The 25,953-nt window shown below is 41.4% G+C and overlaps 1 protein-coding gene across 5 annotated transcripts in view; it reads left to right on the forward strand.

Moving 5' to 3' along the window:
- Positions 1-25,953, forward strand: part of ZMAT4 (zinc finger matrin-type 4) — a 378,251-nt gene that overhangs the window by 69,286 nt on the left and 283,012 nt on the right. For 4 of the 5 annotated variants that reach the window (XR_010134997.1, XM_055348042.2, XM_055348044.2 and 1 more), the window contains exon 2: positions 7,027-7,132. Coding sequence is in view for 4 of the 5 variants with exons in the window: in XM_055348042.2 (XP_055204017.1) it covers positions 7,031-7,132 (102 nt within the window). In the remaining variant the exon portion in view is untranslated. Of the gene's footprint in view, positions 1-7,026; positions 7,133-25,439; positions 25,503-25,953 lie in introns of all 5 variants that reach the window. The other variant, XM_063709320.1, reaches the window with a different exon arrangement.

Below are 25,953 nucleotides of genomic sequence, written 5' to 3' on the forward strand. Positions count from 1 at the left end.
AGCATTTTTAGTCGGCTGTGGAATTTGTCAAAATTGAAGGAGAGAAAAGTTCAGCCTCTCTGCCTTGGGTTCTGGGAGCTGGTGAGCTGGTCAGCACTGCCAAGGGCAGCTGGGCTCGGGGCCAGGCTGTTTGGTGGTGGCATGGGTGAGCAGGGGGCATCATCTGGTGGAGGGTCCCAGACTGGCTGGAGAAGGGCCAGCAGGACTTGGCAGAGGGCACAGCGGCTTTTCGAGGTGTCAGGCCACGTTGGAGGGCAGCAGTAGGTCATGGATCTACTGAGGGCGAGTAAGGTTGCAGAGGTGCAGAATCGTGGTTGTGCAGGCAGAAGCAGAACTAGAATGCCCAGGCAGATGTTAGCGCGTCCCAGCTCAGTTCAGGCAAACACGGAAAAGAGAGTCTGAGCACTGAGGTCAGAAACAGCTTCCAAGGCTCTACCTGGACAGTCGAGGCTCTTCAGGCCCCAGCATATTAATTCTGCACTGAATGTCTGTCCTTGGCTTTCCTTTTATGAATTTTTATGGTGGTCGCGAGCTGGAGGTGGCAGGGGACAAACTGAAGGGCATGCCCAGTGCTGAGGACAGAGGCTCAGGGTAGGGGTGAAGGCCGTGGGCACAGGGGTCAGCCCTGGCTTGGAAAACTGAGCGCCACTTAGGAGCTGAGTGACCTCTGGGTGAGTTACTTAATTGCTAACCCCGAGTCTTCTCATTTAGACAATGAAGCTGACAAGTCTACACAGCTCTTTAAGGGAATTAAATCGGATGATTTATATAAAGCCCTCAGCACAAGGCCTGGCTCAGGGGAAGTACTTCAGTGAAATCTTTATTCCTTCTGGGTCAGGAGCTCTCACAAGGGGCCAGGTCCTATTGGCATCATTGTTAGAGTAGTCACAATCCCTGATACTGGAGTGCTTGCACAGTCACACGGAGTGGCAGTTTGGAAATTCAGAAATCCTACCTTAAAGGCAAGAGCTGCTCTTTAGTTGAAGTGTCCATGAGTCTTAAATTCTATCTTTAAAGGGCCAGTGAGGGATAGTATGGGTGGAAAGTAGGTTATTAGATCTTCTAGAGAAGCTTTATAGGGAAATAGCCCAAATCTGTAACAGAAGGATGCTCACCTGGTGGGGAACACCAAGCCGAGAGCTTCTCTCCTCAAGGGACTGGGCTGGAGGAGATGCCACCCTGGGGCCCTGATGGCTGCGGCCGCCTGGGGACTGCCACGGTGAGTGCTGTGGGTTCTGTTTGCTGGAGTCCCTGGTCCTCCGCCATATTTTGAATGACATGCTTCTCCCTTTGCATCCCCTTGGGAAGCAGGTCATGGGAGGTGAGCACTTGTGGGAGGACGAGAGGGTAAGACAAAGTTCTCATCAAACTTCTCCGTCCGTCAGGGTCAGCACCTTGTGACAATAAAAATAGATTTTTAAATGTTTATGCAGTACGGGGTCTTCACAGGCCTGAGTTTCAGCTGGCAGGAGGAGTGGGCAGCTGCATTTCAGTGGAAACGAGCCATCTTTGTGGATGGTATTGTTGATACAAAAGAGAAAGACTATAATAGCAATAAAAGCTATGATTTCAATACACCGACTATGTTATCTTCCCTCTTAGCCTTTCATGTGGTTCTATTTATTTCTCTTCTTAAATATTTACAGCATTCCTCTGAAAATAAGAATAATGATAATACAAAATTAATAATATTAATGATAATGATGGTAATATCCCCTTTTTGCGTGTCTCTGCTATGCCACAGTCTGTGCTAGATGGTTTATCTACATTATTTCTAATCCTCACAATAACCCTGTGAGAATTTTCCTCCTATTTTACAGCTAAGGAAACCAGGGCTCAGTGAGGCTGTGTAAGTTGCTGAACAACCTAGTTGGCAAGCAACCACACCTGGATTTGAACCAATGTCTTTCCCTCTGAAGAGCCCTGCATGGGTTTTGGGCTCTCTGAGTCAGAAGTTATTTCAGCACCATCAGAAATGGAATGGAATGAAGAATATTAATCTTTTTAACATAATGCTTTTGTTTCCTCTGCACAGATACCCCAAAAGACACCTGCACTTACATGTTCATTGCAGCACTATTTACAATAGCAAAGTCATGCAGCTAACTTAAGTGTCCACCAATGGTTGATTGGATAAAGAAAATCTGGTACATATATACCATGGAATACCACACAACCACAGAAAGAATGAAATAGTGTCCTTTGCAGCAATAAGGGTAGAGGTAGAGGACACCATTTTAACTGAACTAACTCAGAAGCAGAAAATCAAATATTGGATGCTCTCACTTATAAGTGGGAGCTAAACAATGGGTACACGTAGACATAAAGGTGGAGAGAAGGACACTGGGGACTCCAAAAGCGGGAAAGAGTGGAAGAGGGGGTGAGGGTTATACCATTACCTAGTGGGTATAATGTTTAATATTTGAAGGATAGCTGTACTGTCCCCACCATTATGCAGTATACATATGTAACAAACAAGCACCTGTACCCCCTGAACCTAAAACAAAAATTTAAAAAGAGTATGACTCTTTTCCATGAAGCCCCAGGTCCCTCTGGAGTTTTAGCCTGCATTCATTCCTTCAATCTGTTCTTGAGAAGCAGAAAGAAGCAGAAAGGAAGGTCTCATATCTGCCTCTGAGGATCCTGAAAAAGGCCATTTCTTGCACCTTAAGAAACATTTCGGGACCTGGCTCTTCTCCCCCAGCCTCTTTTTCTTCCATCTAGGTTTTGAGATTCTCTTCCTTGCATTTTTCTGCCTTCCCCCTTATGTTAAATTATTCCAAATTAGCCCCACCTATGCCCCTCCTATTATCTTCTCATGCTTAGTGGTAGTAAGATTTTTGTCTGTGCCAGGGAAAATAATTAGCTTCTGAACTGGAACTCATTTCTCTCCACTCTAATCCTATCCATCCTCAAATTTTCAACCCTAGTAGAACTTTCTTGAAGAGATTCCTGATAATCTTTTCTGTCTTCTCAAATCCTATATCACTTTCCATCCCCCAAGTTCTGTTGGAATTAGTTGCCTGTGCCTTAGGTGTTGGTGTGTGTATGTCTCTTCTTACTCAGTAGCTCAGCAAGATTTGGAAGACAGGGGTTGTGCCTCTGTTATCCCTGAGCCTCACTCATGCTAGATTTCCCCAAACCATTATAGAATCAATAAAAGCACTCCTCCTTGATGCTTCCTTTATTCCTGATACCTAGATGCACCTCTGAGCCTCACACCGTCACTGCTATATACATGGATCTGTAGGAACTCAGACCCCCAGACAGCACGTGAGAATGTGACCAGACTCCCTGCTCTAGTACCGCGTCCACATCGGGTGGAGGCCTCTTACCTCCATTGCAGATAGTGCCAACCTCTGTGAGTACTGCAGAGTGATGAGAGGTCATTCAGATCCTCCAGTGGTTGCTTGGCAATGTGCCTGCCTTTGCAATGTGCCTTTGCAATGTGCTGGGCCTTGGAGTACAGATGGTGCTTTCTTTCAGATCTGTTTCAGACCCAGGAAATCAAATTCCTGTCTTCCCCTACTCTTGTATCCCTCCTCAGAATGTCCCAAGGCCTCATGGCACAGCACAATACGAATGTTTCCAGGGGGAGGTCACTAGACACTGGATCTGATGGGACAGATTGGACTGACCAGTAAGTGATCAGTGGCTCTGTCTCTACTCCAGTTGCTGGAGTAGAGCATGGACTCCTCAGGACCATGGACAAGGCTAAAAAATTGGAAAACTTTTTTTTTTTTTTTTTCCTTTTTCTTACCAGCTGTCTTGGTGAAGACAGTGAAGGCCAGTGAAGCTAAAATCCTCTTCTAAACAAACCAGGGGAGGGGAGCAAGTGACATCCTCTCTTCTTGGGAATTCCAGTCTCTGCATGATAAATCGGACCCTCTGGTTGTCTAAAGTGACCTACATGGACTGTGCTCTCTTTTTCTGGAGGGAAAGCCCTCATGTACAAAACAGGCTGACACTTGTCCACTAATTGCCTCCCACTGGAATGTGACTTGTTCAGATATTCCACTCAGGTGTCATCGATTTCAGAGGGGTCCTTATTGCCTTTTAAAAAATTGCATATGGACTTGTTCAAATCAATATTCTTACATAAAACAGTGGAAAAAGCCATGATATTTTCTCTTCCCTTGAATTTTTTTTAGTATACACATTTTATATTCTGCCTTTAAAGCTATTTCTGTTGCACAGCTGCTTTACCGAGACTCAGACTCCTACGGGCCTGCTTGGTCCGACACGTACCTTGAATATCCTTTCACAGTGTTTGATTTTTGCAGTTGGTTGTATAATGAGGAAGGAGTGTGCAGTGAGTTTGGAGATTCCTATTAACCAGGTCACCCGTGAATCTATTTTTGTGTGCTTCTTTATTAGAAATAGCAGGGAACACGATAATATTTAAACACAACCACTTATAGGAGCTTGGCTTAAAAAATATACCTTAGTAAGTTTTCTTTTCCCATTAGACATTTCAAAATGTTGTACTCCAGTTCTTCATCATCAAAACATCTTTTCTTCATTTACATTCTGGGACATGAATAGAGACCATTACAAATGACTATGATATTGTGGGTTGGCACTGGAATTGGCAATCCTTTGCCTCAGGTAGACCATCTCCGGAGTGCCCGCATTCTGTTCTTGGTCTTGCTTTTGAAGATGGACTATAATGAAATAGACTCAGGACAAGATGATAAGGCTGGGTAGGACTTGGAAGTAGATAGAAGAGTGTTATCTTCAGACACTCGAGGGAGGATATCTCATGAAAAAATGGAGACTGGTGTGGTACCATGTTGTACCTAATGACAGAATCACTGAATGAAAACTACGGTGGGACAGATTTTAATTCAACCTAAGAAAAACTTAACAACTAGAGCTTCCGGCCTCTCTGGAACAGGTTGCCTTGTGGGGGAGGAGGTGAACCTGCAAGCACAGCAGGTGCTAGACTCCAGGCCAATTGGGCCACCTGCCAGGTGTGGTCCTTCTTGAAATAACAGGCCCACATCAACCATGAGACACAGTGGTAACTGGCTTAACTATTGCTTGCTGGGGGCATTGAAAAACCACACGCATTATTGTCTTTTAGGAGCAGAAACTGTGAATCCTTTTGAATTGCTGAATACAAATGCCCCGAATGAGCCACTAGAGCCAGGGCCAAGGACAGAACGTGAGATTGGAGTAGTTGAGGAAGACATCCTTTTATTTCAGGCAGATACTTTATGAATGTGGCCTGGTTATTTAGATCATTTCAAAAATCACCTAAAGTGAACCACAGTTCACTTTACTTTACACAGTTCACTGTTGCATTGTTCAGGTCTTGGCCAACATCTTGCCAACATCAGGATGTTATTAAAAATATACTACTGATCCCTTTCAAATGCAGAGAGTTTTACGGTTGATACAGCACTTTCTCATATATTTCTCCCTGTGATCTTCACTATCACTTTCTTAGAAGGCATGGTAAATATTATTATCTCAATTTTTATATGGGGGAAACTGAGGTATGGAGCATTGAGTGACTCATCCAATGCCATGTTGTAGCATCAGACCTAGGATGGATCTAGCTTGTGGAAATTGGAATCATGCAAGCGAGGCCGTATTTTTGGCTATGCAAATGACTAGCAATATAACTTTGGACTGTCTTATAGGTAAGATGATGGTGGTGGAATAAGATAAAGTCCAAAGTGCCTACCATATTGCTGTTGTCTGAGATTCTTTTGCTTCTTCATACAGCATGCTGTCTGCCATGGTCTTTACTTCTTGCTTGGCAGGTAGGAGGTGAAACAAGTGGAGTTTGTGGGCTGGGTGAAGGAATCGGATGCACTGGGGTGTGTTTCCAGGGTGGTAACATGAGATCCTTCAGCTGCCATAAGATCCGTTTCCGACAGATCGCTTTCAGAAGCTTGAGATCCTTGGCTGCATTTTGATTCCGGGTTTGGAATTTGAGAATATGTTTATTTACTTTGTGGGTTCAGTTGTGGTGTGCGGTGGTGGAGGTGGCCTTTATGAATTCAACCACCCTAAATGGAGAAGAGTCAGCTTGAATAGTGAGGTCTCCCCGTGTTGCAAAGTATGGGGTTACAAGGAAAGTTATAGTTTAGTCTGATTTTATTTTTTAATTTTCTAAGTGTAACTATTTAACTTTAAACTAGATTTTATACCGCTTAAAGACTCTAGACAAAGCTAACTTCTTCCTTGACTACAAAAGTAATATGTGATTGTCGAAGAAAAATTTAAAAATGAAGAAAATTGCAAAAGCAATTTTCTATCATTTCCCAAAGATAAGTGCTATTAAAATTATGTTATAATTTCCTGGAATGTTTTTTAATGCATCTATACATATTTTAAAACAAATTTTGTATAATGCTATACATACTTAAAAATCTCTTTTGTTAATGGTAAACCTTTTCCTAATGTTCCCTGAAAGAATAATTTATCTGAATTTGGATTTGGAAGCCACATAGTTTTCTAGTGTGATGATACATCAAAGTTCATTTAACCCACTTTCTATTGTTGGATATATTAGGTGCTTACAACATTTCCTTAACATATAAATATATATAACATGCAAAAATATCTCACATAAATCCTTTTTTAGAATTTTTATTTTTGTAGAGACAGAATCTCTCTATGTTGCCCATGCTGGTCTCAAACTCTTGGCCTCAAGTGATGCTCCCACCTCGGCCTCCCAAAACACTGGGACTACAGGCGTGAGCCATGGTGCCCTGCCCTCACATAAACTCTTGACAAGGCATTAGATATAAGTCTGGCTTGTTCAACAGAAAAACTATAGCTGGATTTCTATTTTTTAGGGTATAGCAACTCTGTTGGGCATTTGTGAGAAAACTATAACCTATGCACGTATTATGGTTAATCGATATGATAACGTCAAGAGTGTAGGGAGATCCACCCCTCTGTCACCATTGTCAGACCTGTTACTGTGATCCTGGCTTTTCATACGGTTAATATCTTGCATAAACATCAAAGCAGTGGACTCATTTTTCTTTTCTGTTGATTCTCTTGTAGCCTGATGAAGTCCTCCGATATCGATCAGGATTTATTCACAGACAGTTACTGCAAGGTGTGCAGTGCACAGCTGATCTCCGAATCGCAACGTGTGGCCCACTACGAGGTAAGGACAGTGTTTCCCACTCTGTTTGCAAATGTAGGAGGGAGCAGCCTGGGTCATGGTTGTAGGACTCCAGGATCCTCCTTCTGGACTTGGGGCACATTTGAAGAACCACAGGACTTGAGCCTGTACAGTCTGAGGTCAAGGCCAGGACAAGTGTATATGTATGGGGTTGGGAGTGAGGGTTGGGGATGTCATTGTCAGACTCTGGCTGCTTCCCAGATCCTTTTTTTAAAATTTGTATCTCAGCCCCTGGAGACTCTGCTTGGGCTTTCTCTACTTGTTAAATCTGTCACTGTGCATCCACAAAGTTCCTTTCAGGGATCCAGGGTGCAATGCATTGTGCCAGCTCCTGTCTCCACCTATGACCCCGAAGATAAGCTCAGAAGACCTTTGTTAAACACTGTAGGGAAAGACAGCAGCAAGTAATGAAGCAGCCGTGGGCCACTTCCTCCCTGAAAGTTGCTTCCACCTGATGGCCAATACCCAACATGTGCTTATCACAATCAAGATGCCTTCTGCAGAGTTATAACCAAGTTTTAAAGTGCAAATACTCTTCAAAGTCATAAATTAGTGGCACTGGCTGTTTAGGATCGGGGAGCAACAGACCACTTTTTGATCCTCTATTGGGAGCAGAGGATGAGAGGAGAGAGGTTGGCCTGTGTCCGAGGATGAGGAAGGAATGAGGTGCTGTGGATGGAGTAAAGAGAACTGGGGGATCCCCGGATGCTGAGAGCTACTAGGGCATGTTCTGTTTTCAAAAGAACATATACCAGTAGGAACATGAATTTCTTTCTTTTCGTTCTTTTCTTTCTTTCTTTCTTTCTTTCTTTCTTTCTTTCTTTCTTTCTTTCTTTCTTTCTTTCTTTCTTTTTCTTTCCTTTCTTTCTTTCCTTTCTTTCTTCCCTTCTTTCCTTCCTTCCTTCCTTCCTTCCTTCCTTCCTTCCTTCCTTCCTTCCTTTCTTCCTTTCTTTTTTTCTTCCTTTCTTTCTTCCTTTTCTGAGATAGCGTCTCACTCAGTCATCCAGGCTGGAGTGCTGTGGCACGAGCATAGCTCACTGCAGCCTCCATCTCCTGGGCTCAAGCGATCCTCCCGCCTCAGCCTCCTGAGCAGCTGGGACTACAGGCACATGCCACTGCACTCAGCTAATTTTTTACTTTTATTTTTAGTAGAGACTGGATCTTGCTAAGAACATGAGTTTCCAAGTGTAAGAACTTGTAAGTAACTTTATATTGGAAGGCTTAGCCAGCAATTTTCTTTTTGTCTGACAAGTCTGACAAATGCCAGTTGTCACTATCATTCCTCAAACTCCTCTGGGCCTCAGATTCCTCTGTGCACAATAAAAATAACTATAATAACACACACACATATGCACCCAGAAAGACAGTCAATGGGCCCTGCATACTCCTCAGGATTTTGTGGTGACCAAATGAGATCTATCGAAATTGTACCTGTGAAAATGCTTTGGAAGCTGTGAAGTCTATCAAATATGCAAAGTTATATGCTTATTCATCATTAACTCCTCTGCAGCAATATTTTGATGAAAGCAAATGTTTGATGAAAACTTTTAAAATCAGCACCTGTGAAAAAATTCGTATAGTCATTGTTAAAAGGCAACCAAGTGTTAGAAATCAATTTGAGCTTTAAAGAATTATCTTAAAAAGTCCATCGTTTGAAATTAAGGACTTTCAAATTTCTGTGGCTATGGCTTCATAAACACACACACGCACACACACACACACGTGTGTGTGTGTGTATATATATATGTATATATATGTATATTTGTGTGTGATGGAGTCTCACTCTGTCACCCAGGCTGGAGTGTGGTGGCACGATCTCAGCTCACTGCAACCTCCTCCTCCAGGGTTCAAGTGATTCTCCTGCCTCAGCCTCCCCAGTAGCTGGGACTACAGGCGCATGACAGCACACCTGGCTAATTTTTTGTATTTTTAGTAGAGACGGGGTTTTACCGTGTTAGCCAGGGTGGTCTCGATCTCCTGACCTCGTTATCTGCTCACCTTGGCCTCCCAAAGTGCTGAGGTTACAGGTGCGAGCCACCATGTCCGGCCAGATTGTTTTATTAGTATGTTTTCCCCAGTTAAGGAAATGGGGGAATTTGTCCCTGCTCTGAAATTCCATAGCCTCCTATTAGTACTTTATGTTCTTCCTTTATTAGACTTTTTGTGTTCATTTGTAATCATCTTACTAGATTCATGAGGACAGAAACAGAGTTTTATTCATTTGATCTTTCGTAATTGCTGGAATAGTGCCTGCCCATGACAGGTGTTCAGTGAGGGTTCGTGGAGGGGGTGGGTGTGTGAAAAAACTGCACTGGTGACCCTGCCCCACACTGCCTGACTAGAAAAGTAATGTCAGAACATTGAAAACAATGAAAAATTGTTTAAAGGAAGAAAAAATTCAGCTGCTCAATGAAGTGTTTAGTTATTTGATCGCACATTTTGCACGTTTTCCTGTTAACATACTGTACCCTCGCTGTTGCACAATCTAATTGTTTAGAGAATGTGTTAGTGTTTGTTGGATGTAGCTAGATGACATAGAGAAAATAAAGCAATTACAATAGATCTGCAATTAACAGTGTTACACATCATCGAGATAACATTAAATGCATTCCCATTAATTGTGGATGGGAACTCTGAATGATATTTCCCTCCCTTCTTCCAGGCAGAGGTAAGGCCCTTCCTACAGTGAGAAAGAGCTGTGCATTCTTGCCGCAAAGCTGCTGAGCATGTGAAAAGGGCACAGTCAGGACTGATGATACCTTATATCAATTTCCGGCATCCCCAGCTTTGGTTGAGGCTTCTCCAGCACTTCCTTTCTCTCTAAGAAGATGGCTTGCATCAGATGATCTCTAAGGCCATTTGAAAACTGATATTCTGATTCTATCAATCTGCCCCTTCCCTCCAGAGACACCTTCCCTGCTGAAGTGACTTATGGAGTGGGTCTCTAGGAGATCGAAATTCCATTCAATTCATTGAAATTGTTGTCACACTTAGTCTCCATGCCCTATTACTGATTTATTGTTTTAGTATGATTTCATTTTTCAGTTCAACCTGATAGTTTTCTCAGCTTCCTTATGGGGCAAATCAGTGAGAATCCACTGCGTATTTTCTGTATATCCAGCAATATTAGGGTTAGTTATTGCAGGGGATTCTGAACCTATATGAGAAATGATCCTTGTCCCTGAGAAGCTCATAAACTTCATCAAGAGAAAAAGTCACCGATAGTTCAGTGTGGCAAAAATACCTGTATGATTTCAAGCACATGATCTGTAGAATTCTGCTGTCTGCTTTTAAGGAGCTGCTGACGGAATTTGATACAAAGAAAGTGTTAGTTCTTTTGCCCACTTGGCGTCCTGTTGTACGTTACATCGTGCTGTTAACTTTGTAGATATTTGCATATTACACTTTAAAAGAGGGAAGCATCATTTAGAGCTATTATGACCAAGAAAGACTTGTTGGAGAATGTCATGATTTATCCATGCCTCCACAAATGGGTTAAGTTTAGGGGCGAGTGGAATGAGAAAAATCTTTGTATCTATCTTTAAGGAGTATTCAGAGGGCTACCCTGGCATCATTGTGTTAGGAAAGGATGGGGTCAGGATATCAAGGAAAGAAAAGTTTGGAATCTGTGAGGCTCTTAAGCATTTGGCAGCATAACTTTATAACTGAATATTTCTAAATGATAGATAAGTTGGTGGTGGTCAGGGCATATTGTTGGGGAAGAGAATGGCTTTTGGTATGACTTTTGCTGTGAGACGAGTGTGTTAGTCTTCCAAAGTAGGAGAGCAAAACAAAACAGATGGGTTAATGCCTAATAGCTGCACACCCCATTTAAAAGGCTGAACCTTTGCACGAGAGGACAGAAAAACCAATATATGTCTAACCAACCAAACGTTTACATGCTATGCTTTAAAAATCTCTTTTTGCATATGAAGTCGTCAGGTGAAAAAAAATAGGGAACATAGAGGCATTATTATTTTTCTTACTTGCTAAGCGTTAAGAACACATTAACGTTTCAGTAGGAAATATAATTAGATGTTGTCTCTATTCACTGGACGAATAGTCTGAGTCAACAGAACAAGTAGACACAGACACAGAAGGAAGAGAAAGCTTTCAAAGGAAAGGGCCTAAGCGTTACGGGGGTAAAAAACAGTTTCCCAGGGAGGCCATTTGTGTGGTTTGCTGCAGTTTCAAGTGGCTAAAGAGTAATTTCCTGCAAAGGGAAAGAGTTGCTTGTATGAATGAAGGAGTGGTTTTCTGCAACGTGGGAAAAAGAAAAAAGTACAGGGCAGAAAGACGATATATGTGTGTGTACACACATACACACTCCCCCCCATACACATACACACACACCCATCCCCAAACCCCCAACACACACACACCCACACCCACACCCACACATACATACACATACACACACATACATACTCCCCCCACACACATACACCCACCCGCAACACACCCACACATACACACACATAAACACACACACATACACACATACATACACACAGACACACACATATATGCCCCCACTTCCTACACACACCCACACATATAAACACACACACAAACACACACATAAACACATACACACAAATGCACACATAAACACACACACACATAAACACCCACATAAACATACACACATACACACATAAACACACACATAAACACACCCACACATATACACACACAGACACACCCATAAACACATATACACATACACACACCCATACATAAACACACACATGCACGTGTATACACACACATACACACACACCCATACACACATAAACACACCCATATACACATACACACACAAACACACAAACACATCCCCGCACATAAACACACACACTTAAACATACACATACATATGTGTTAATACACATACACACACCCCAACACCCACACCCACACATACACACATACACATATACACACATACACACATAAACACACATACACCCCATCCCCCCCACACACATAAACACACACAGATACACACAGCCCCCCCACATAAACACACACAAACACCCACATACACACAAATGCACACATAAACACACACACATACACCCACACAAACACATACATAAACACCCACACACACCCACATCCACAAATACATAAACACACACATAAACATACACACATGGCTGGGCGCAGTGGCTCACACCTGTAATCCTAGCACTTTGGGAGGCCAAGGTGGGGAAGATCATGAGGTCAGGAGATCGAGACTATCCTGGCTAACATGGTGAAACCCCGTCTCTACTAAAAACACAAAAAATTAGCCGGGTGTGGTGGCAGGCGCCTGTAGTCCCAGCTACTCGGGAGGCTGAGGCAGGAGAATGGCGTGAACCTGGGAGGCAGAGTTTGCAGTGAGCGGAGATCGCACCACTGCACTCCAGCCTGGTCGACAGAGCGAGACTCAGTCTAAAAACAAAACAAAACAAAACACATTCACACACATATACACACACTTACACATACACACATAAACACACCCATATACATATACACACATACACACACATAAACACACAAACACACCTCCACACATAAACACACACATACACATGTGTTTATACACACACATACACACACCCCAACACACACACATACACACATACACATACACATATACACACACATATACATAAACACACATACACCCCAACCCCCACACATACACACATAAACACACATAGATACACACACACCCCACACACATAAACACATATACACACAAACACCCACATACACACAAATGCACACATAAACACACACACACATACACCCACATGAAGACATACATAAACACCCACACCCACACATACACACACACAAACACACCCACACACATACACACATCAACACCCACATACACACATACATAAAAGCACACACATACACACATAAACACACAAACACACCCCCACACATAAACACAGTCACATAAACACACACATACACACAATTATATGCACACGTAAATACACCCACCCCAACACACTCACACACACGCATACACACATACACATATACACACATGCATACACCCCTGACAATCCCCACACATATGCACATACACACACACACACACGTAAACACACCTACATGCATATGCACAAATGCACACATACACACATACACAGACATACAAACCCATACACACATAAACATACACATAGACACACACACATATACACGCATACACGTAGACACACACATGCCCCAGACATTCCCCCACACACATACACACACATACACACATACATGCGCTCCCACATACAGATACATAAACACCAAAACACACTCACACATATACACATATACACACAAATGCACACATAAACACACGCACATACACACCAATACACACATACACATAAACACACATACACATAAACACACATACAACCCCAGACACCCCACACACAAATACACACATAAGCACACACTATACACACACTTTCACACACATACACACAAACACGTCTACACACCCACACACGTACACACACACACACAAACACACACATACACACATACACACATAAAGACCCACACCCGCACACACATACACACGTAAATACACATCCACAGATACACGCCAATACTCACATAAATGCACACACATACACACACATACACAAACGCACACATAAACACATACACACCCGCCCACACACACACATATATTCGCATATACACACACATACACACACACGGAAAGTCCATAATGTTGTGCATGGGTTTTTGTAAACTATGACTTTAAGTGAAATGGTGTATAATGGAACCAATTTTTTTCCTCATGAACGTTATACTGAAATTACATTGAATGAAATGATGTTACTTGAGGACCTGCTAGACCTGGTTTCACTTAAAGGTTCAGTTTCCAAGAACCTATGGATGATGTTAAGTAAGGACTTTCTCTCTCCATATATATAATATGAACATATAAAAACATATATTCGCTATATGTTCTCTATGTATTAAAATATATATTTAGAATATATACATATATATTAATAAAGGAATTCATAAACACTCACACAGCCAAAGGAAGAAGGTACTGAGTAGACCTAAGAGAGCGGGAAGAACTCTTGCTGGGCAGATCCCATCAAGCCAGCCATACATGCACCAGCCCAGTTGCTTGTCCCTTCCTGTGAACCCTAATAACCCTTGTGTTGCTGTGCCACATGTCTCATGAAATCAGTGGTTAGGCATCCTCGTCCCTCCCAAGAGGACTGCAAGCTTCCTGAGGGCAGGTGGGAGCCATGTGCTGAGTGTTTTTGTGCATTCTTGCCATACCTCCCGTGCTCCCCTCTGTAGAGCTTTGCTCCTGGCTGTCATTTACTGACACTGACAGGGGATGCACAGGCTGGGGGCTGGAGGTGGGGGAGACTGGAGGAGGGGAGGGGTGGGACAATTTTGATGAAGGCCTAGGTGTCTGCACCAGAAGAAGGGATGACATATTAATACATTGAGCATTGGTCTGTACTTGAGACCCCAATGTCAAGATATGGGTTATGGGTGATAGTTTTATAGTTATGGCAAAGGCATTTCTTCAAGCCAGTGGGAAAGTTTTCAAACATCTCTGAATCTTGATGAATATCAGTACTGGTGAAAGAGCCCTTTTAGCCCACCCGGGAATGGCAGAATCTAGCATTGTTCACTCATCATGGTAGCAGCAGGCATATTGGGCCTACAGAGACATGCCAAAACATATATATTTTTTCTGTTTCTGCTGTTCTGATTGACTTCCAACAGAACTTTGGCCTTGGCTAGCTTCTATTTAATCCAGGGGAATAGCTGGAAGGGCATTTTCTAGCTTCTGTAAGTCAGGTTGGAGATCAGGTGTAAGTGTCCTGTGGGTAGTGATAAAAAGGTGAAAATTAAGATTCTTAAAATGTGCTGATTAAAGTTTAATGACTTTCCACAGCTACTAATGCCTTTGTTGCCTTTTCTTCCATAGACTCTCATACCTTCTTCTTGTTACCTTTGCTTTTTCTTTTTTCTAATAGCCTGAAGTAAGCATGCGGGCGAAATGACTTCCTTCTGATGCGTGAGAGTTGTGGGTTTTAGATCAGGCTGTGTGACTGTAGCCTGTCAGCACCACCCAGCACTGCCCCAACCGGACTTGAGTACTGTCAGGGCCTGCTAGGCCCACACCTACCCTGGGTAATGCAGGTGAAGTGTTCAAGGAGATGCAAGTGCTAACTGGGTAAAGACTAGGAAAAGTCTTTATGGCAGGATGCCTGGGAGGATGCCTTCTTTGCACTACACATTGAGAATCACTGTTTCAGTATTTTTGAATGTCTTGGCATCATGAGTGCTAAATTTCTCCCAGATGATGTTAGTACAGTTATTGGTGCATTTGTCCAGGGTAATATCTTCATAATATCCTAGGACTTAACTACACAGATAATACTTCTGATATGATAAATACAATTATTCCATATGGAAGATCTTTTTGGATGATTGGTGTGTGGTGGCTTATCCCTGATTGCCTGTTAATGTTCAACTTCTGTTTCCTTGTCCATTTTATTGAAGATTCTTAATCTTCTGTAAGATTTCTAACTACTTTTATATTTTCCTTTTGTTTTATTCCAGCAGGGCCAGCATGGGCATCTTACCTTTTATCAGTCATTATTAGTCAAAATAGTTCACTGGAACACAAAGTGAATTGCTGGTAAGAGGCTATAATGAAGTAGACAATAGGCTGAAGAGCACACCCAACTCAGGGCAATATGCACACGGCTAAGAGCAGTTGTTAGATGATGTGCTTCATGCTCATTGATTAAGAGGACATGGGTAGGGTATGCTCTGTAGCCTGAGTTCTCATTTGCAGACAGCAGTTGATGTCACTTAGTGGATTTTAGGAGTCAGACCATATCCCATTGCCTAGCACTCAGTCACATAGCCCACCTACCTGCAGGAGAAGTTGGAAAATGCAATTTAAATGTGTGGGTAAAAGGAAATGGATTTAACAAACACATAGCATCATCTCTATCATGGTCTACCCTTCTGGCCACCAACTATCCATCTCATTCTTTCCCTAACATGGAACACACACATCCCCTCTTAACAGGAGTGACCTCAAGTTCTTCCCAATCACTGTGTTCAGCTCACATTTCAGGATCTCCAGGAGTGGGCCTCCCTGTTGAGTGGGAATGTGGCTCCCCTTGGTCCAGTGACCTACGAGCAAAAGAGAAATATTACCGCTTTCCCCTGCACTTTTCAATGGTGATGATAACAGCGACATTTCTCACCCAGAAAAAAGAAGAATGAAGACAAAGAGAAATCGCTGGTCCACAGCAAAGCTAGTATCCTGCAGGGCGACACTGTGACTTTTCCCTTTCCATAAAGTGGGGCAAGTTCCCAGAATAGAATCTGATCTTCCTCTGCAGGAGGGACTTTTCTTTTTCATTTTTCCCAATGACCCCTGACACTGACCCCTGGAGTTCTTTCCTGTCCATTATTCTCCTGGCCACATCAGAAATGGATCTTGGGTCTTCTCTCCTCCTAGGGACTGCCAGCATTCATAGTCTACTTCCTTCCTGAGACTGATTTAAGGCTTGCAGAATATTAAAAGTGTTTCTAATTTAGTGTCATAATGTCTTTAGTAATATTATTCTTTTAATAATGTAAAAAGGCTTCCGATTTATTTTTTAGAAAGTTCCATGTATCAGTAACAAAACAATTATCTCCTAGATACAATTTCAATACTGCTTCTTTATTTTAATGCTTCCTTACCCCTGTGAGGAAGCATTGTCTTTCTTTTTTCCAATTTAATGGTGGGTATCTTGAGATTATCTAAAAAAAGCAAGTGGAAAGGCTATGCCCTTCAATTGATTTTTGCCAAAGGCCTGAGTCACATGCTCAACTGAGAAGTTTCCCTGGGTCTCCAACACTCAATGTGTTTAAAAATGCCGTCTCTTATGGTTGGACGTCTAGAAGCAATTGGCAAATGGTCTTTCCAATTCTCTATGTCCCAAATTTATGGATTGTCTCTCTTTCATATGACTTCTATCTGCTAATGGGTCAGTTGCATTCTGACATTTTTTCTTGAAAATCTTGACCAAACACTAATATAGACAATTAGCAATGAATATAGTAACAAAATAACATATATCAAAGTATTCTTCATCCTCTTCCAATTCTTCTAGAACTCTATCCATGTCCTAGAAGTCCTGGAATAGAACCTTCTGGTTTTCCTACAACTGTAAGCTCCGTAGGCAGATAGTGTGCCTTCTAGAGTATTGTAGGCAAGTTTTGCCAGTATTTTGCTACCATATAACCTAGATCTACAATATCCTAACCATCCCCATTTACTACCCACCTGCCAAGCCAATGTCATATTTTTAGGGTTCTTTTGTTTGTTTGTTTCAGGATAACCCCAATATCTACGTTAGACAAGGCAGGCTAATTCTGACAACAAACACTTTCAGCATCTTAGAAATAAAAAAAAAAAAAATTCTTTCTTCCTTACATTATAGTCATTATAGGTTAGTGGAGGGGGATTTTGGGCCACAAAATTATTTAGAACTTGGGCTGGCAGAGGCTTCTGACATTGCCCTGAGTATCAAAATCCAACTGGTATCTGGGGAACTGATGGGGATTGTGGGTGACTGCACAGGACATTTTAGGGGACAGCCCTGGAAGTGGCAATATCATATCTCCCAGGTTCCATGGACCAGAACTCAATCGCATGTTTTCTTCTTACTGTAGAGAGGCTGGGGCATGTCACTTTGCCGGGTGCTCAGGAGGAAAAACTGGTTTGGTGAACACATAGTATTGTCTCTGTGCACTGTATATGTGTGATGCTGGAGGAAATGTGGTGATTAGGACCTGCACTGGGGATGCTGGGGTGAAAAAGAAAGAGAAGGAGAGGAAAGACTGTGATTCCCAAAGGGAGTGGTTTTGGCAAATGAATGAAACAACTGTTGAAACCGAGTGTTTGGGAGCTGCCGTGAAGCTGATGCCCATTTTATTACAGTGCCGGGGAGGAAATGGAAGCAAACAACGTGCTGTTTGTCTAAAAGGCAAAAGAATAACAAGCTATTGACTTAGACTTTTCTTTTCATTTCCCCTGACTTAGTCGATCAAGCTCAAGAGGTTTTCCAGTTGGAACTTGGAGCCTGTGTGCCAAGTGGCATGTCTGACCTATAGCATTTCTCTTGTGCCTACCTTTTGGGGCCAGCTGTCTCCTAGGTCCTGAGCTCTGTGCCTCACTGCTAAATAGCCCGAACCATCCCACCTTCTGCGTGCAGATGGAAGGACAGGACTCTCCTGGGGGTCTCCTCAGCTGTGCCCTGTGGTTGAGGACACTGCCTGTGGTATCCCAGGGTCTTATTTAGATGGATGTTTGAGAGAAATTTTCCTTTGCTCTCCTCTACAAGAAAAGCCATTCCTCTTTTGAGTGGCAGCTCAATGTAGACCCTTGACTCTGTTTTTGGATTTGCTTTTGACACCAAATTCATGGCCACATCCAGCAACCAAACAGGGTGCTGTGTACACATTTCTTGTGCTTGACTTACCTCTGATTGTTATTTTATTTCCCCTGTTTTATTTTATTTTATTTTTATTTTTGGATAGAGTCTTGCTCTGTTGCCCACACTGGAGTGCATTGGCATGATCTCAGCTCGCTGCAACCTCCACCTCCTGGATTCAAGAGATTCTCCTGCATCAGCCACTCGAGTAGCTGGGATTACAGGCACGCACCACCACACCCGGCTAATTTTTGTATTTTTAATAGAGATGGGGTTTCACCATGTTGGCCAGGCTGGTTTTGAACTCCTGACCTCAAGTGATCTGCCTGCCTTGGCCTCCCAAAGTGCTGGGATTACAGGCGTGAGCTGCCGAGCCTGGCCTCTGCTCTTTTATTTTAAATATGTATCACTCATTTATTTTATCTGATTGTATTAGATGTAGATATATTTTGGTGTTTGTTCTTGAAGTCTTTGAGCAAAATGGTTGAGTATAAATATGTGAATATTTGTTATCTTAACATTTTATTCATTCATTTTTTTGAAGAGGCAGCAAATTCACAATTCAAAAACTATGAAAAGTATAGTATGTGAAAAGTCTCCCACCTATTCCTATTTCTTAGCTACCTAATTCTCAGATGAAACCACTTTCCAATTTTCTTTGAAATATTCTATGCATATAGACGCAACTTAATTTTTCCTTTTATATATTTTTCAGAAATGGTAACATGCTGTAATCTTAGTTTCATTTGTCTTAATTGTGGCATAGATTTTCATTTTATGATTGTATCATAACTTGTAAAGCACTTACTGAATTGCCTGATAACTCCTTGGTAGCCTTGATAAAACTCTGGTAGAAAAAGACTTTCTCCTTGTGAATACTTGTGTAGTGATGCACATATCAGTTGCTTTTCAGATCTCGACCTGTAATGATTGGTTATTGACTGTGACAATTTTTCTTTCAGCTTTTCTATTCCCAGTATTCACTTGAAAACATATGCATTCCTGACCCCCAAGTAATTCAGCCATCTGGGCTTGTTTATTGTTTCAAAAAGATATTAACAGGACAGGGAATCCCCAAAGTAGGTGGGCTTGAGTGTGGAGCAAAACCATGTGTCTTTGCCTAAATCTCTTTTGATACTTGGAGGTGTTGAGAACAGCATGCTCTTCTTGTTTGCTGTGATTTGAGAATTTAATTAGTTTCCTCAGGCTTCTATACTAAGATGATTTAATTTTGAGTGGAACTTTTCTAACTTCAAATGCTATCACTTTCTCAGAGGATCCTACGAATGCGTAACCGCACCTGTTCAGGAGGTGCCCAGGCCATCTTTGCATCTCTGCTCCCATGACTCCTCTCCACCCCGTCCCCAGTCCCCTGCTCCCCGACCTCTGGGATCACCTTTGCTGTCACTATTCCAATTGCAGGAAAGGCTCTTAGAGTCCTTTTAAAGTTTTTAAGTTTTATTAAGAAAATAGGAAAAAGAGAACAAAACTGTTTTCTGTCTCTGCCAAATATTCCTCCTCTGAGCCTCTCTACAGGCCTGGCTATGCCATTCCCCAACTTTGTTCTGATTTGGGAAATTTCCCTGCCTTCTGGTCCAAGAAATCCTTCCCATTGATGTTTTTCATTAATTCCTTGGAGCTATCAACTTGTCAATACGTCTTCTGGAAATTTAGCTTCTTCAGGTTTGGCCCTAGATAATACCTTTTGTCTGACTCACCAGGTCTCTGGCCCTAAAGCCAGCTCCTGTGTATAACCTTACAGCGAGCCCTTTGGCAAGCCGTCACTTGCTTTAAAGACCCAAAGCCACATCTTCCTTTCCCACTTCATGGAAAGGTTCATGCTTCCTTTGGATTCATCTAGTGAATTTTCCTTCTTCTACTCCTGGAGTGAATTCACTCTTAGTTTATCCTCAGAGCAGGCAGAGCAGGTTTTAGCTATGAAAACAGCTTTTGCTGTACCCAGGGTCAGAAAGCCTATGTTGTAGGAACAGTCTTAGCTAAATCACTTTACCCTTCCTGATTTTAATTTCTTCTGTAACACGAGGTTTGGGATCTTCTTTGTTTTTAACCCTTTTCTCATACCCATCCCCTCCCTATGCCCTCATGGGCAACTAATTCATGAGGTTTGATATGACTTTTATTTATATATGTTCTTTAAAGTGTGCATGGCTTTGTGGGCATGGATTTTTTTTTACATAGTTTTTAAATTTTAGAATAGTTTTAGATTTACAAGAAGGTTATAAAGTATGGAATATTTTTGTGTACCCAGACATACTTTGTTTCCCCTATTGTTAACATCTTACTTTGCTATGGTACATTTGTCACAGCTAATGAACCAGTATTAATACATTATTACTATTATATAACATATATATTTTTTATTTTTTAATTTAATTTAATTTAATTTAATTTAATTTTATTTTATTTTATTTTATTTTTGAGATGGAGTTTTGCTCTTGTCTCCCAGGCTGGAGTGCAGTGGCGCAATCTCGGCTCACTGCAACCTTCACCTCCCAGGTTCCAAGTGATTCTCCTGCCTCAGCCTCCTGAGTAGCCAGGATTACAGGCACCTGCCACCACACCCAGCTAATTTTTTGTATTTTTAATAGAGACAGGGTTTCACTATGTTGGCCAGGCTGGTCTCAAACTCCTGACCTCAGGTGATCTGCCCACCTCGGCCTCCCAAAGTGCTGGGATTACAGGCATGAGCCACCGCACCTGACTTATATCCTATATTTTAAAGTGTCAAGTCCAATCTTTGTTCATATTTCCTTAGTTTCTCTGTCATGTCTTTTTCTGTCCCAGGGTCCCACCCAGGATTCCATGTTATATTTTGCATCATGTCTCCGTAGGCTGCTCTAGACTATAACAGTTTCTCAGGTTTTCCGTGTTTTGGATGACCTTGATAATTTTGAAGATTACTGGTCAAGTATTTGGTAGGATGGCCCTCAGCCGAGATACGTTTGATGTTTCTGTTATAATGAGATTGGAGTTATGTGTCCTTGGAGAGTAAGACCACAGAGGTTAAAGTGTCCTTCTCATCATGTCACATCAAGAGTAGGTGCTATCGACATGACTTATCAATGTTGGTGTTGACCTTGATCACCTGGCTGAGGGAGTGACTGTCAGGTTTCTCCACTTCAAAGTCACTCCAGTCCTTCTCTTTCCATTGTGTACTCTTTGGGAGGATATCATCAGGCACAGGGTATGTAGGCATGTATTTTTATTTTATTTTGTTTTTAGAGATGGAGTCTCACTCTGTCACCCAGGCTGGAATGCAGTGGTGCAATCTCAGCTCACTGCAACTTCTGCTGCCCAAATTCAAGCAATTCTCCTGCCTCAGCCTCCTGAGTAGCTGGGATTACAGGTGCGCACCACCACGACTGGCTAATTTTTGTATTTTTAGTAGAGACGGGATTTCATCATGTTGATGAGGCTGGTCTCGAACTCCTGACCTCAGGTGGTCTGCCCAGCTCAGCCTCCCAAAGTGCTGGGATTACAGGCATGAGCCACTGTGCCTGGTCCGGCATGTATTTTTAACATGTTATTATATGACATTGGGGTGTGAATCTCCTTCTTATCTTGCTATTCATTTGGCAGTATGTTTCCAAAAGCCATCCATGTTCCTGCATTTACATGTAATCTATGGCTTCTAACTGCTGTCTAATACTCCATAATGAGCATCTATTACCTTTTAACTTTCCTATTCCTTCAGGGATGGGTAGTTAGTTTGCCTCCAATGCCTTACTAACACAAGCAATGCTGTGACAAACATCTTAACAGATTCCCTAAGGAAACTTGGGGGTTTTCTCTGAGACAGTGTGGAGACAAAAGTGACTCCACCTTAGATGCTAATCCTCCACGTTGGCTTCCGATTACCCCAGTCTTGTGAATGCCTCCTGATTGCTATTTTATCTCCTGTGTGTAGTGCTGTCAACCTTGATGTTATGGCACACATTACAGGCTGTGACATTTGCCTGTTCCGGAGGATGCCTTTAATTGTCTTGCACAGATCATGTATCCCCTTTCCCTATGGAAATATACCCAGCCCTGGGTCTGGGGGTCACAGGTGTGAAGATCTACCCATCTCACAACCACCCAAGACCATGCTTCTGTCTGTAAGTTCCTCCAGTAAAACACACTTTACCTCCAAACTGAATTTGTCTCCCCTGTTCATTTTTGGCTCCTTCAGCATTTGGGGGCCACTTAGTACATTCAACCCTTTCATGGAACAGATGGATATAAAGCCACCGTAAGGTATATTATTACTGAATTGGACTCAGCCTTGCTCTACTCTCCAACCAATTGTACATGAGGGTTCCCAGATCTCTACATATCTGCCAATCATTGGCTTTATTCAGCTTTCACATTTTTTCCTAATCTAGTCAATATTTGATATATATTATTGTTATTTTAAATTGTATTTCCTTAATTATTATAAAGCTTGAACAACTTTTAAACATACTTTTTAAATGATTTCATTTTTAAATGATTTCTATTCGTATCGTTTGCCCATTTTTTTATTGGTGTACTTGTATTCTTTTTATTTCCTCCTATATTCCTTGTTGAATTTAGACATTGTAACTATCTTCTCCCATTCTGTCATCTTCCTGTTATATCTGTTCATGGTGCCCTTTGTTACTTTTAAGCTTTTCCATTTTATGTGATCAATTTAGTAAACATTTTGCTCTACAGTTTGTTTAAGAAGCCCTTTCCACTATCAGATCAAAAAATATTAAGTATACTATAATTAATCTGACACTTCCATTTTTCATATTCATATTTTTAACTCTGTTTGGAGCTTACCTTTAAATATTGCATAAGGTAGAAATCCATTTTGATTTTCTTCCATGTGGTGAGCCAGTTTTCCTACCACCATTTACAATTCGTTCTTTCCCTGTAATTTGGGGTATCACTTTGCTGTGTGTTAATTCCCACATGTGCACGAGTCTGAATCAGATCCTTTTCTTCTGCTTTATGAATTTAATTTTCTTGATCTTGGTCAGTCTTTACTGTATTTAGTTACTGTGCTTTAATATCTGAGAGGGACAAATCACGTATCTATCTTCTTTTATTGTAGAGTTGACTTAGCTATTTGTTTAGTGTATGCTTTTGAATCCATGTGAATACTTGAAGAAGTCCGCAAATCCATTGGAAATCTTGATTGGAATTTCTTCAAGTTTAAGAATTAATTTAAAGACAATGAATATATACATACACACACATGCATATATATTATATACATACATATACACATATATATGTATGTGTGTGCATGTTTGTGCATGTGTGTGTATATATATATTTTGTTTGTTTGTTTGTTTGTTTGTTTTAAGACGGAGTTTAGCTCTTGTCACCCAGGCTGGAGTGCAGTGGTGTGATCTTGGCTCACTGCAACCTCTGCCTCCTGGTTCAAGTGATTCTTGTGCCTTAGCCTCCCAAGTAGCTGGAATTACAGGTGCCCGCCACCACGCTCAGCTAATTTTTGTATTTTTAGTAGAGATGGGGTTTCACCATGTTGGCCAGGCTGGTCTTGAACTCCTGACCTCAAATGATCTGCCCACCTCAGCCTCTCAAGGTGCTAGGATTACAGGTGTGATCCACTGCACTGCACCCAGCAACAATATTTTTATAGTATCAAGTCATCTTATCTTAAAGCAGGGGTATCTATCTATCTATTCAATTTTAAACCAATTTCTATATTAAAATTTCAGAGAAAGGTAACTTAATAAACATATAAACCATGAGAACACACATAATTGTTGTGTGATTTGATTCTTAAAACTATGTTTTTTCTGTCCATTATTTTGTCAAGGTTTAATCATTAGTCTTTTAACTAAATTGTAGTCATGTTGAGAACAAAGGCCATGCCTTTAACTTCTTTTCTTTTTTTATAAATAGTATCAAGATGTATTTGAGATTCTGAGGATACATGTACAGGTTTGTTACATGAGTGTATTGCATGATGCTGTGGTCCAGGGTATGGATCCCATCACCCAGGTAGTGAGCATAGAACCCAATAGGTAGGTTTTCAACCCATGACCCTCTCCCTCCCTTCTCCAGTAGTCAGCAGTGTCTGTTGTTCCCATCTTTATGTCCATGTGTACTCAGTGTTTAGCTCCCACTTATAAGTGAGAACACGAAGTATTTGGTTTTCTGTTCCGGCATTAATTTATTTAAGATTATGGCCTTCAGCAACATTCATGTTTCTGCAAAGGACATAATTTTTTCTTTTTTATGGCTTTCCATGCTGTGTATGTACCACACTTCCTTTAACCAATGCACCATTGATGGGTACTTAGGTTGATTCCATGTCTTTGCTTTTGTAAATAGTGCTGCAGTGAACATACTAGTGTATGTGTCTTTTTGACAGAATATTCGACCCAGCAGTCCTAGTACTGGGTATATACCCAAAGGAAAGTAAATCATTCTACCAAATACCTTTAATTACTTTTTATCCTTTCTGTGTCTCAACATAGAAAGAGTTCGGGAATAGTTTTTTTTTTTTTTTAAATAGTTGGCATCCAGGATAAGCATCTTACCAGAGACGAGTTTTTAAAATTAGTTGGCATCCAGCATAGTTGGCATCTTATCGGAGATTTTCTCTGACCTCCTCTTTTTCCTTCTTCACATTTCTTTTTTTTTTTCCTCTTCACTGATTTGCCTGCTCTTTCCCTCTCTTTCTTGTTGCCTCCCCTGAGTGAAGATGTCTAATGTGACCATGTAACGGGAGCTCACACCTACCTCCATTTATTGAGTGAAGCTCAGCACTTTTTTTTTTTTTGCAGTGTGGTGCAGTTCCTCTGGGAATGAGCAATGTAACTTAAAACTAGCTGTGTCAATAAGTCAAGGTGAGTTTTCAGCTTTATACTACTGCATTGCCAACTGTTAGAAAGATGTTAACATTTATTGCCAAGCTGTCTCTTAAATATCCTGTAATAAAAAGCCAAAATATGCTCTTTTTTTTTCCAATTTCACCCTTAAGCTGCATTTTCATTACCACATTTTCTTTGTAAAGTGCTGTAACATTCTTTATTGAAACCTTTATTGTTTCAGGTGTTCTCATAGTAGTCTCCTTTGATCTAAAGAAAAAAATTATTTTCTTAAATGAAGGGAAAGGAAAGTATTATAGTGTATCCTTTTTATTTTGCTAGTGACCTGTTTAACCTCTGCCTTGTGGGCTGTTATTGCCTCATGTCTGCTTTTCAATCTATATAATTATGATGATCGAGAGACATAATTTGACCTGTACCCTATCAAAATCCATATAATAATAAACTATATGATAATGCATTTTTCCTA

Source organism: Gorilla gorilla, chromosome 7 (assembly GCF_029281585.2).
Source record: "Gorilla gorilla gorilla isolate KB3781 chromosome 7, NHGRI_mGorGor1-v2.1_pri, whole genome shotgun sequence".
NCBI lineage: Eukaryota > Metazoa > Chordata > Mammalia > Primates > Hominidae > Gorilla > Gorilla gorilla.